Here is a 15,387-nt window from a genome sequence, read left to right on the forward strand (position 1 = left end):
ATACCTGATATAGTTTTGTGTCTGTGTGTATATATAATACCTGATATAGTTTTGTGTCTGTGTATGTGTATACATATAATACCTGATATAGTTTTGTGTCTGTGTATGTATATATATATACTAGTAATACCTGATATAGTTTTGTGTCTGTGTATATATATAATACCTGATATAGTTTTGTGTCTGTGTGTATACATATGATACCTGATATAGTTTTGTGTCTGTGTGTATATATGGTACCTGATATAGTTTTGTGTCTGTGTGTGTATATATATATAATACCTGATATAGTTTTGTGTCTGTGTGTATATATATACATATGATACCTGATATAGTTTTGTGTCTGTGTGTATATATATACATATGATACCTGATATAGTTTTGTGTCTGTGTTTATATGATACCTGATATAGTTTTGTGTCTGTGTATGTATATATATGATACCTGATATAGTTTTGTGTCTGTGTATACATATGATACCTGATATAGTTTTGTGTCTGTGTATATATATATGATACCTGATATAGTTTTGTGTCTGTGTATATATATATAATACCTGATATAGTTTTGTGTCTGTGTATATATATATGATACCTGATATAGTTTTGTGTCTGTGTGTATACATATAATACCTGATATAGTTTTGTGTCTGTGTATATATATATGATACCTGATATAGTTTTGTGTCTGTGTATGTATATATATGATACCTGATATAGTTTTGTGTCTGTATATACATATGATACCTGATATAGTTTTGTGTCTGTGTGTATATATATAATACCTGATATAGTTTTGTGTCTGTGTATACATATAATACCTGATATAGTTTTGTGTCTGTATATATACATATAATACCTGATATAGTTTTGTGTCTGTGTGTATAAATATGATACCTGATATAGTTTTGTGTCTGTGTGTATAAATATGATACCTGATATAGTTTTGTGTCTGTATATACATATGATACCTGATATAGTTTTGTGTCTGTGTATATATATATACATATGATACCTGATATAGTTTTGTGTCTGTGTGTATAAATATGATACCTGATATAGTTTTGTGTCTGTGTGTATAAATATGATACCTGATATAGTTTTGTGTCTGTATATATATATAATACCTGATATAGTTTTGTGTCTGTGTGTATACATATGATACCTGATATAGTTTTGTGTCTGTATATATATGATACCTGATATAGTTTTGTGTCTGTGTATATATATGATACCTGATATAGTTTTGTGTCTGTGTGTATACATATGATACCTGATATAGTTTTGTGTCTGTATATATACATATGATACCTGATATAGTTTTGTGTATGTATATATATATAATACCTGATATAGTTTTGTGTCTGTATATATACATATGATACCTGATATAGTTTTGTGTCTGTGTATACATATATATGATACCTGATATAGTTTTGTGTCTGTGTGTATACATATGATACCTGATATAGTTTTGTGTCTGTATATACATATGATACCTGATATAGTTTTGTGTCTGTGTGTATATATATGATACCTGAAATATTTTTGTGCGTGTATATATATATGATACCTGATATAGTTTTGTGTCTGTGTGTATACATATGATACCTGATATTGTCAAATGTTGCTTTGCCTAAGCAGGTAAATGCTCGTACCGGTACATAATGATACATAGGTAGTATTTGTTTATAGGCCATAGATTTAGTAAGAAGGTTAAAATCGAGGAATACCTATATGTAACCCTTCGTCCCTTATTACAATGTCCTTTTATTTCGCCATTAATTCAGTTATTATGGTAACCGAGATCAATTGCTCTACTTTCGCTTCCTTTCATACAGTTTCTCATTTAAGATCAGTTAACTGTGATACATCAATACGCCAGGCAATCTTTTATGTAGCTGCCGTTTTTGTTCTTCGGTAAATTAACGTGGGAAATCAATGACATTTGGAAAAATTAAAAGACAAATTCAAAATAAAACGTGATTTGTTTTATTCCTGTAAATGAGGTTCCCGCCATTCTACCCGGAATGTTTCTATAATGGCCATGAACGAGTTGTATTACTGTTGTGGTAGTGGTACATATTTGTACTAGGTTGTTCTATTTTGTAAAACAGTGTTAACAATAGGATGCCTAATCTGTTTGTGTTTCTATGGCCGATGCTTCGATGTACCGGAAAATATACCATTTATATGTAAGTGTTGCGTTATTGAGTTCTATTATGAGGTATTTATTTTAAAGATCTGAAAATTAAGTGTGTGCGTTTTGTGAATAAAAATAACCTCATTAAACAATTCATATCAAAAAAATATGTAGATATTTTATAAAACAGTTAATGTGCACGGTACACAATTTGTAATTATCAGGCTAACGTAACAGTGTCCCAGTGTCGTTCAGTACTCAGTAATTAGCTAATGAGAGTATATAATTACAAGGCAAATTAATTGGCAGGAACTGTGTAAATTTAGTGTTCTGTAATTAGATAAATGTGACAGAGTGGTAAGGCGAGAATGTCTCCATTAGCACTAGTACATTCAGGGTAATGGATGCAAATAACCGACCCACTCCTCTAAATATCGGTTTTGGGTGTAACACGACCCAACAAACATCGTTTCTTTTGTGACTTAAACACGTGCAAACACAGGTAATGATTTTGTTTCTTTTTGTATGAAAGAATCCTCATCAGTGATACAATATTTACCTAATGAGTACGGGATTTCCTTTATCAATTTATATCGATGCTGAGGTTACAGGGTCAGTGGTGTATCATCGATGAATAACGACATAGTGTTATAGGGTATGCGTCATAATCAATTAAGTTTAAAACCCTTCTTTGCAAATACAAATATCATATTTCACAACTCCTTTTAAAACTAAAATTGGCGATCCATTTCGATCGCGATTTGTAATTGTCTTTCAGAATATTCGGTAAAAACCTGTGCTGTCAAAACACGGAGCAAGTACATTTTGGGAATGTTAACGTTAGTTTTGCAAATATAATAAATATTTATAATTTTGTGAGAGCATACTAAAGTCAGAAACCTTCTGCCACCATAGTAATGCATGTGATATCTGTTTCTCTGCTTTACATCTGTAGAACCCACATATTGACTATAGTTTCAGCTTATTTTAATACAATCATTTTGTTGATGTAGGTCGTTTTTCCAGCTCTGTAGGTGGACTTTTATACATGAGTCTTTCATCAACTTTTTTGTGATAACTACTTGATGAATTCTATTTTTGATATACATGATTTCCGCAAATATTTTAAGCAACGCCAATTGATTAAATTACGTTTAGTGTATTTATTTTTCTATAATTTGATATTTTGCTATCCCATCATAACGTTTTTCGTCCCGAATTTCACTGACGGTACTGGGTGGACATTTTAATGATGTTTCATCTCTCAAACCACATTACCAAAACAGTCAATATTTCTAGTTTGTTTGACTTGGTACCTTTTAATATTCTGACACTAACTAAGTTACCAGTACATACAATTAAATCCTGTCTGAAATAAGCATTTGAATTAGCTAAAATCACGGTTTCTATCACATAACACAACTTACGTCGCTTTTAATTTTCTTGGGGAATTACAAAGGAGTTGCTCAGAGGGAAAAGGTCAAAATCATATGAATGTAAATTAAATTATATTAATTAACTTGAATGACTATTTCTATAATGGAGTCTTACCACGACTAGCGAACTTTACTTTCTTCGTAAAACGTGAATAAATAAGGAGAGCATTTCTCTAACTACACGAATAGGGCGATTTTAACTAAAGACACACCAGGTTACGACACAAAGGCCACGACAGTAAACAGGTGATAAACGACGTCTCTACAACGTTTGGTTTTTAAAGTCCAGTGTTAATGTCCTTGTGTTACTGGCGTTAATTATTAATCCGTCTACATACTATTACAGTAAATACTGTTTGTATTTCGTAGTTCCCCTAGTTATAATAAGGGTATTATCCATGCAAAATGCAGCAAATCTAAGCACGCCTGATCATATATTCCTGTGTCTGCTTTTAGGATTATTATTTGTCTTGATTTTGACTATAAATCAAGTGTTTTGTACACAACTGTCTCGTATGGTTTCGCTCAGAAAAAAATCTTACATTTTATTCAAAATTACAGTAAGCAGCAATTATTCACAATAATGCAGAATTTCTTAAAATTTGCTGTTTTCTTTAAACACTATTGATATCTATATTACATATGTTGTAAAATATATATTTTAATGAAATCAAACATGTAACGTTAGCATGATACTTCGTTCGTATTTTCACATTTTGCTGTACTTTAATGCAAATGTAATAAACTAATCTAAATACGTGATAGTTTGAAGGTATAACAGCAAGAATGTAGCACAAAACTCGCATCATCTCACATGCCTCCTGTGATATATAACATACAAATACCCCACCTTTAATTGATACGTTTATCTCAAAATGTTTCCCTCTTGTGATGCTCAATCAAGCAGCACCAGACGCAGTCACCGTGTGCTTATGAACATGGCTACCCCACCGCGTACTTACGAGCGTGACTACCGAGCGGGAAGAAAAACCAGCCCGTATTGATATATAATACCATCACTGATATGTATTATCAATGTTACACTCTCTCCGTAGATGCCGAATGAACATAATAATTTACTGATATACATGATCTGGTAGGCCTGTCAACGCTCGCTAGATACCATCTCGTGCTGGAAGCGCGTGGAGTGGCAGACGGGTTGAAATTGGCGTATATAAAGGGAGATAACCACGTAATCATTGACACAAAACAGATAATTCATTTACCCTGGTTGGATGTGTGGTGCAGATGAGGGACGAAGTTGTAATTTGTCAATACACACAAATGATTATTGCTATAGACGTTGACATGATTATTGCTGCGTGGAATACTTGTTGAAGTTAATTTGATATCTGCGTCTCTGGCAAAGAACTCCACCAGGTGGCGCTGGTGTAAGTTATCAGTGAAGTACGCCGTGCCGGTAGCATATGAACACGATTTTAATGTATCATTTGTAATAGTTTGCTGTGTAGTAAAGTAATATATGCTAAAATATTATATACGATACCCTGAATAGTCATGACCTTTACGCCACCAACAAACCTTTTTTATTGTTTGATAGTAAAATACTATGGAAAAAATTGACTTCCTATTTTTCAACCTTCACATGTGTATGATACTAACCAAACCTACAAGAGTACTGCTAAAAACGAATATGAAAACTTTTCAGAGAGTCTAACTGTTTACCATTTCAGAAAGTGTAACAGTCCAATATTTCAGAAAGTGCAACACTCCACCATTTCAAAAAGTGTAACAGTCCACCATTTCAAAAAGTCCAACCGTCTACCATTTCAGAAAATGTAACAGTTTACCATTTCAGAAAGTGTAACAGTTTACCATTTCAGAAAGTGACCATTTCAGAAAGTGTAACAGTTTACCATTTCAGAAAGTGTAACAGTTTACCATTTCAGAAAGTGTAACAGTCCACTATTTCTAAAATTGGTTATAAGATATATATATGCTGGTACTTCAAAAGTAAATGATTATGAGTAATAGTGATAATGTTATGGGTCTTCATACGATTTGTCCTTACATCAAAATCTTTAGCTCATTTATACTTTAAGAGTGGTGTCCTGTAAATACAAACCGGCATTACACTTTGTAGAATATTTTTATCCTGACATTATTGCCGGAGGTTTTTTTATAAGCCTTGAAGCACTCGTACCTGGAATGAAATGCATCAACTGATTCGTGGCTGTGAGCTGAAAAGGTCACTGTCGCTATTTTTAGAAACTTAATACAAAGATATCGTTAGGGAGCGCAAGACAAATACCGAGATAAAATCAGATTTACATTACACATTTATAAACAAAGAACTGTCCCTAGTATCATGACACCACTAATAGATATCATGACACCACTAATAGATATCATGACACCACTAATAGATATCATGACACCACTAATAGGTATCATGACACCACTAATAGATATCATGACACCACTAATAGATATCATGACACCACTAATAGATATCATGACACCACTAATAGATATCATGACACCACTAATAGATATCATGACACCACTAATAGATATCATGACACCACTAATAGATATCATGACACCACTAATAGATATCATGACACCACTAATAGATATCATGAATTTAAAGATTTGACGTTATATGTTATCGTCTGTATATTTAGAATCTAAATTTACATATTGTGTGTAGCTGGGCTAAGGTTTCTGGCTCAACGTCATGAAGATGCACTTATGTTAGTTTATGAAATTTGATATGCCAATGTGGACTGCAGTCATTCATGAGTTATTTCCACATAATATTTAATGTCAATTATTTTTGCAATATTTATTATTTGATTTGTATAAAATATTTGGAGTAGGTCTACTCCGACAAAATTAATAACTCAATACTTATCTTAAAATCATGTTTAAAGTCTCCAATCCCTGCCGTCTGTATCATGTTTTCATAGCAAAATTATGCGAAAAATCACGTTTGGGGGCATAGCGTAAAAGTCTACACTTCAATTTAAAACTAAGAAAAGCGCATAACCTTATTTGACCTCGATCTCTGTTGGCAAACCATTTCTTATACTGTGGTTATTTAAGATACCTGTCTCTGCTCTTCACTGCAGTCCCTAATTACAATATAACAAAAAGTAATTGCATTCATAATGCTATGAAAGCAATTAAATTGGTGTATCGGTTCTCCATATATCGTGAGATCATTGCTAACGCTCGACCTTTGAAATGATTTACAAACACAAGTTTAAGTTTAGATATACATATTGAAGTCAATATTTTAACATTTCTCCAATATGAAATAATCGGGTTTTCTCAATTTTTATTATGATGATTAAGTATCCATTATACTGATACTAATTTAGCTTTATACCAACTAAATAACATGTTATACTCATATATAATTTCTTATTTTCAGGTGAACAGAATTCGATGGACAAGAGGAACTACGGCTTCCATGCTCTTCGTGGACGTTAGACACAGTCTCAGAAATGTTCATAATTGGAGAGCTCACGTATCCTGTTTCATCCCACATGATTAACAACATTCGATTGATAAACATTCCTTAAAAATTCCCCGTCTTATATTTATATTATCACCCGCTGAACCTAACGAGGACAAATGATGGGTATCCATGTCTAGAACATTATCAGTATAGTTACAATGGTATTATGGACATAGCTGACGTCAAGCTCTTGCACCGCAGCAAGCATGTAATGCAGCCTACAGTATTCCTTAAACCATTGGAAATAACATGCCATATTCGGATCATGTTTTTAACAGAAGAGCATGGCTTCAAAGTGAACTTTCTATCATGTCAATCGGTAAAAACTTCATCATATTTCTTTTGTTTGAAATAGAGAATCAGACATATTAAATATACTTTTCCATTAAATGTTGTTTACGTTGTTTTAGTGTTCGATGGAAGCATTAATATCAGAGGATCGCTCAAGTTTTCATTTCCTCCGTAAACTATTTTTAACCAGCTGTAATTAAAACTTTCATCTATTCCTTTTGATTACCTATAAAATATAGCATCATTTGACCTTTGCTGACCTCTTTACACCCACGTTGTTATAAATATGACAACTATCAATAATTAAACACTCTGCTCGAAACGCCTGTAATAATGATGTATTAATTGCAGCTTTAAGTATTCTAACCCAAACCCATATATTGCAGTCGGAAGTATCAAGTACTATTATGACGTCATTAAATATGGACATACACTAAGAGTCATTAATTGAGGTGATCGTAAAACTTTGAATCTATTCTATATCAAAACTGTGTAAACAAAAACGTGAGTTCGGACGAATTCAATACATGCTTGGTTGCTAAAAGCGTAACAGTAATTGGTCAATTTGAATCTGATGTATTAGTTCTTTTATGTTTAGTCATTTTTATGCGTTTGCGTTTGTTTAAATGGCCTTACTGAAAACAAAATTGATGACACACTTTATAAGCTATATACATTAAGTGCAGAACCAGCAGGCACCGATGGAACCCAAAATGGAAACAAAACGACGCTTTCAATTAGTGATAGACGGGCCATGCATTCATTATACTTCAATTGAATGTTTCATGTTAACAAAAATAACGTCTATTTCAGGATTAAGGCGTAGACATTATATGGATTCAAATCACTATATTTATCAATACATTAATATACAAGATGTTTTTCATACATCTTAAGAAGACATACTATTGATGTTTGACTATGATAAGCATTATCAACTTCTTCTTTTTATTTATTTATTCATTTTCATCAAAATTAGGGTGAAAAGGCAACAATTTAAATTGGGTAAACTTGAACAAATACGCAAAACTCTTACTTACGACAATTCTTTGGTTGAACGCGATAGAAAGTACAACCAATATGAAACGTTGTTTACTTTAAATGTTGAACTGATTTGAGCAACTGGTTACAACCACGTGTCATATATATTTGTAAATAACACACATATAAAATTCTTTTGTTTTTTGTATCAATCAAATTTAGATAAATTCTACTAGGACTGATCCCAAGACAGTCCTGCACAACTTTTTGAAGTACCACTATACTACTGCTGAGAATGTAAACTACATCAGTACAGTGTACTAGGGTCTTTATAGTCAGGTGGCAGTTAAGGACAAAGGGGTTAGGGAGTTATAGGGAATCGGTTGGTTGAGGATTAGTAAGTTAGACAAACAAAGAAAGCAACAAAAATATGATATGCATCAGAGCGTTTGTCATTAGCTGTGCCAGACAGAAATCTATTGTAACGCCATAATATGGACAATGACGTGACGTCATCAATCGTAAATGGTGAAACGAAATTTTGGGATGGCTATCTCAGCTTGTGTTCTTCCACATTTTGACTTTAAACCCTGTCAAAATGTATGTTTTTGAGGTATTGGGTAAAAAATATAAAATAAGATATAAAATAAGATATCAAATGTATTTCCTTTTTATACGGGATTTAAGCTCGCCCCAGACAGTTTTATTTTCACCATGGCCGGTTGGTGGATTGAGAATATCTAGTGTGGCTTGTTTTAATGGACGAAATGCCATTTGTGCTTAGGTCCATTCTTTAATAAAGAGTTCATCAAAACAATCTAACTCTTAATCGGCTAATATCTGAGTAGATGTTTAAAATCATACCAAACCATACCGCCTTTTCACAAAACAAACCAATACATGTGTTCGAGCAAAAAATGTGTAGATCACCATATACCACTTCCTCTTTCAATACAATATTTTGTTTTACATCTCATTCCAAATCTGGTCCAGTTGAGTCAGTTTGAATACCGATCCATTTTTTTAATTCATAGTCTCAGGCTACATGAGGGTGTCATGGGGAAATAGAAGATAAAGACCTGCCTGAATTAGATTCGTGCAGTGTAAATCATCAGGACCGACTGATCAAAAGGAAAGCATGTTTATATTTCTCGATTAAAATTCTCAACCCGAATTCGACAGGCTTCATCATAACTGCATTAGTTACAGACGAAACTGTTAAAAGCTGAAACTTACAATCGGTACTATATTTCCTGATTTAAACCAAATACAGATTATACCGTTAGCCAGGTAAACAATATATCAATAATTTTCCAAGGGTTTTTTCAAGACAAAAACATATGTTACAAATGGAGGCGCTGTTAAACAGAAACCGGTATCTACCGTCCACCATGTCGTCGGTAAACTATAGTGACATATTCTACCGTCCACCATGTCGTCGGTAAACTATAGTGACATATTCTACCGTCCACCATGTCGTCGGTAACTATAGTGACATATTCTACCGTCCACCATGTCGTCGGTAACTATAGTGACATATTCTACCGTCCACCATGTCGTCGGTAACTATAGTGACATATTCTACCGTCCACCATGTCGTCGGTAACTATAGTGACATATTCTACCGTCCACCATGTCGTCGGTAACTATAGTGACATATTCTACCGTCCACCATGTCGTCGGTAACTATACTGACATATTCTACCGTCCACCATGTCGTCGGTAACTATAGTGACATATGTACAGTAAATGATTTCTCTTTCAATTTATTCGGCTTCCTGCTGTGTTGTTTGTTTTATATCAAATTAGTTGTTATAGTCTGTTTCTTTTATCATTATTATTTCTCCGAATATTTTTGGTGACTCCTCAGTTCCTGTAAATGTTTTACTATGGCTCTTTTGTTGTCGTTTGTTTCTTAAGCTTAAACCATACCTTGCATCGTTTGAATTTTTGTCTCTTTATATAGTGCACGTATGAGCTCAATTTGTTTCTTCTTTTATTTTCATAATTTGTTTTCTCCTTTTAATTGCATTTAACGTTGTTGACGTTTTAGTTCCTTTTACGTCTTTCCCGTGCGTTTGTATTTTGGGAGGCGGTATACTTGTGTTTGCCTCCTTGTCATAACGCAGAACTATGTCGACATTAAAGTATACTGTTGTCGACATTATAGAGCTACCTCACAGAAGTATACTGTTGTCGACATTATAGAGTTACCTCACAGAAGTATACTGTTGTCGACATTATAGAGCTACCTCACAGAAGTGTACTGTTGTCGACATTATAGAGCTACCTCACAGACGTATACTGTTGTCGACATTATAGAGTTACCTCACAGAAGTATACTGTTGTCGACATTATAGAGCTACCTCACAGAAGTATACTGGGGACGACATCCAGGAGGACAGCTCATCTAATCAAATATACTGACAACGGGCGATCTCGTCGTCCAAATTTCAAAATGATAAGCGTTAACCAGGATTAGCAACTACCATGTTTTAGGAGCTCTGGTTGCCTCGACCAGGAGACAGGACAGAACCCAAAGCCGACCCCATAGGAACGAAAGCTCAACTTAAGTCCGAAAGTGGGACACTGTCTAGGCAGACGTTACGAAAGTTCTTTAGAAAGGACATGGTTAAATTCCAAATTTAGACGCGTTTTACGATCACTAAAACCGACTAATAGCAGGGTCCCAATCAGGATAGGGGATGGTTTCTCCGAATAGCCGGATAATTAGTTTTAGCATTAAACTACTTGTCTGAGTTTTAACAAGAGGCCCATCAGCTGATGGGTGTCATTCATGTTCAACATGTGAATACAATCAAATTGCTTTCGCATTCTAACCCAATTAGAATTAAGTCTAACAGAACTTCAACAAATGTTAGTCATAATTGCTATTTTTCTTATATATGGCCACTTTTTGAAATGTCCGTCTCCAATAAAGTACCAGTAATGAAAGACTTTAATAAACCAAATAATATTGATCGTTGGGATTGTCCTTTCCAAAAGAGTAATAAAATACCATAATATCTTAGGTGTTTTTTACAAGAACTTAATCTTACCGCAAAATGATCTTGCACACGCTTGCTAGTTTAAAAAGTAATACAGACCTGACAGAGGTTGACATCTATATATACACGACGGCAGTATAAACGACCTCAGTGCGTGCCTCGTGGAATACCACTCTAACACAAGTAGTGAACATTTCTACACAGAAACAATTTGGGTGAGGTAATTCATTGTCGGACTGAGAGCGTGGAAACATATGGGAGTCGGGTGTCAAACAATAATCATCTGTCTTAACTACAATCTGAAAATATGTGTACTGCAGATGACATACCACGATATCCAAAGTATATCTATACAGTAATAACTTAGCACGTACCTGTAATACAGACTCTCACATTACTACGCTATAGAAATGTTTAATTCTTTTTTTTTTTTTAATATGACGCGTCTTACATTTCTCCATCATAGTTTATATATTGATTAGAAATTGATCCGACTGTGATGTTTACTTTAAAAACATGGATGTATTCATTGAGTTGTAAGGAACATTAATAGTTGAAAAAAAGCGATTGACGTTTGCTATATATATAATTTGTTCAGTATAAAGTTTAAAATAGTAAGTAATTATCTTAATATCCTATGAACAAAATGACGTTTGCTGAGATTTTGCCTGGGAATACGTTTGTCATGGCTAGAGATATTATTCTGGTTGGCGAAGTATGGCGAAGTCACGTATTAAGAGGCCATCAAATAATGACTTCATCGAGATGTTCAATTCAGTTTTTACTGTAAAACAAATATTAAACTTGTATCATATACGTGTTCCAGTAGGTGTTGTCACAGCAACTATATACATAATGCATCGTATTAGACTTCCGTTATAGGACTGATTGACATGTAGAATGTACAAATATATGCATGCGCAATACGGTTTATATGCTGTCGTTGAGGTAATGAGCCCGTCACGTATAGTGCGATGTAGCATACTTGTACCCATTGACAACAAGTTTTTTTTATAGTATTGCTGTTTTGGAAAAACAGGAATTAATGATTTTACAGATGTCTTGAACAAGCCAATTTGTTTCGGTAGTTTTAAAGACGATTGATTGATTGTTGTGTCGAATGGCAATCCACCAATGTGGATCGATTACACACGGGTCCAACGTTGAACTTGGTTAGTTTCAATCTGAGAACATTGTCAGCATTGACAGAAACTTTAAATTAAATGCAAAGGAAAACCATTTGTGCTCAGAACGACATAATAACATCGATATGAACTTGATTTTAAAACTTCAAGAGTATTCATAGCTCAACGGATACTGGAGCGCCAATTAACAGCACGTGCGTTTCTAGGCTTTGTCGTAAAAGTGCTACTTTATGACACGCAAGCACAATCATCATGGAGAATAGCTTTGATACGTTATATTATCAGAATGAATTAGACACGTTATATTATCATGCATATCGAGAATTGTAGTAGTTATTATCATTTTTTTTTTGGTATTTATTTTATTTTCCAAGTTTTTCAGCATAGTATAATACAAAAATAGAACCCATACGCTTACACTCGCACATAAAATCATAATCACATCACACATCATCATCATCATCATCATCATCATCATCATCATCATCATCATAATCATCATCATCATCATCGTCGTCGTCGTCGTCGTCGTCGTCGTCGTCGTCGTCATCATCATCATCATAGACTGGGCTAGAAATGAGACTTACCAAACAAACATGTCAAATGAAACAGTAAAACTAACTACCATAGATATTTTTTAATCTAGGGTATCCAGGGAAAGTAATTAGAGAAACATAAAAAGAGAGACGAAGAATAGGAATAATACACTGGACATCATATCAATTCAGAAAAAACTAACTGTCGGCCAATTCTAATAATTTTCCCCATTTTCTCCATTCTTTGTAAAAGTTCTGCTGTACCTGGTCGCCTTGGCTATTAGCAATGTATTTTTTGAAAAATATAGAAAACTTTAATAGAATTAATTAGAGCATGTGGACTTAATACTTTTTGTAGACACCTTGTCTTGTATATATAAAACTTTATCATAATCAAAATTTCATTTTCCAATCTATTTGTCGTAACATTCCTATTTTTTTACAAAAACACCAGAAAGGAAACTTTTTTGTTAAATTGGAATGGAATAAATTGTACATCGAGGAGTGTTTATGTACTTTGCAAAAAACTTTGTGTTTCTCGACATTCCCACAAAATATGAATGATTGTTTCTCGCTCTAAATAACAAAGAGTATATATTGGACTATTCACCAGGCCTATTTTAAACATGAGAGCATTTGTTGTTAGTATATGTTGAACTATTCTGTATTGAAACCATTGTAGTTTTGTGTTTTTGTAACCCTAAAAGGAGTTCTATAAATGTCCGACCAGTTCAATTCACCATCTTCAAAAACTTTTAAAAAAAATGGGTAGTAGTTATTTACTACTAGATAGCAATTAGCAACAGTTCAGAACTCTTGTAAAAAAACAAATAAAAACATTTTTCGTAGAAGATCATGAAGTCGATAATATCTGCAGTACTTTCTAAACGATATCACAACCAGGACACCTTTACTTATAGCACCCTTCCAAAAATATCACCGATATTAACAACGTTCCAGAAGAACATGCAACTCTGTATTTATAAACAAATGAATTCTGTTTTATAACTTTTCCATTGATCACATGATTTGTATTTATAAACAAATGAATTCTGTTTTATAACGTTTCCATTGATCACATGATTAGTTCAGCACCTAGTCAAAGGTCTGTTGTATGTGATTGGGTTGCGCGAATTTTGGGTTTGTTTTGTGAGGTGGTAGTTATAATTGTTGTTATAATGGCGGGGGTTTTGAGATAATTTTGATGATTAATAGTTCAATCGTCAGGCAGATGCAAGTAGAAAGTTTCTTGTACAAACTTTCTGCTTCCCACTAATGTTGTAAATGAATTAAAACTAGAAAGACCATCAGGTTTGGGTGATAGCTAAGGTTTATTACTGTATTGTCATTGTTACGTAATATTGCGTAAATTATCTGTCATTACATAATCTGACTAAGATTACATAATATTGCATAAAGGAATACGTAACATATTCATAATTAATACAGATACATTTAGAGGAAAAACATGTAATAAACCATGTAGTTAATTGTCCTGGACAAAGGAACCCTAGCTTGACTCTCTAAACTACTGATACAATCACAAAGTCTACTTCTACATAACACACATTAACCTACTCTACAGATACAAATAACTGACATTTTCTAACATAAGAGAATTATAATAAAGGGTGGGTGGGAGAGGTAGAGTTTTGAAGCTGCCGACTTTCAAAGCAGCAACCTACGTGGTCTTTACAGTAACGCAGAATTTTTGAAAGTGAACGTTTATCCGAGATTTCAATATACATACTAGAATTTTGGTTTGATTCAAAATGATTGGATGTTCCTTACCCTATCGAAAATTTGTTGTGTCCCAGGGGAAAACACAACTGGGCCACCATTTGTTTACATCGCTACGCAGTATGAAAAAGTCCGAGAGGATCGAAAGGATCGTAAATCGCGGGACTACGAGACATAGAAAATGTTACTTATGTTCTAATAAAAACGATGTAAAAGGCTTACAAAATCACGAATATAGTAAATTTTAGTTCTGACAGATTAACAAACCAGAGGATAAGATTTTCTTGCGTGTAAAATTATAAAGATTTCCGATGCGCAATACCGGAAGTAAAACTTTGTATACACACAACCGGAGAAGAAACACGTGTGTAGCAGACCACGTAAGAGTGCTTCCTCTCACAATTAATAACATATTATCACAATAATACATACATTAATAGTTCAATCGTCAGGCAGATGCAAGTAGAAAGTTTCTTGTACAAACTTTCTGCTTCCCACTAATGTTGTAAATGAATTAAAACTAGAAAGACCATCAGGTTTGGGTGATAGCTAAGGTTTATTACTGTATTGTCATTGTTACGTAATATTGCGTAAATTATCTGTCATTACATAATCTGACTA

General features: G+C 33.6%; 1 protein-coding gene across 1 annotated transcript in view; it reads left to right on the forward strand.

The window, feature by feature from the left end:
• Positions 1 to 7,455, forward strand: part of LOC117315638 — a 31,721-nt gene extending 24,266 nt beyond the window's left edge. Inside the window, exon 3 of the mRNA XM_033869924.1 lies at positions 6,979 to 7,455. Within this exon, the coding sequence (XP_033725815.1) occupies positions 6,979 to 7,037 (59 nt within the window). The 3' untranslated portion in view covers positions 7,038 to 7,455. The remainder of the gene's footprint in view (positions 1 to 6,978) is intronic.
• Positions 7,456 to 15,387: the final 7,932 nt, after the last annotated feature.

The sequence above is a fragment of the Pecten maximus genome, chromosome 2 (genome assembly GCF_902652985.1).
Source record: "Pecten maximus chromosome 2, xPecMax1.1, whole genome shotgun sequence".
Taxonomy (NCBI): Eukaryota; Metazoa; Mollusca; class Bivalvia; order Pectinida; family Pectinidae; genus Pecten; species Pecten maximus.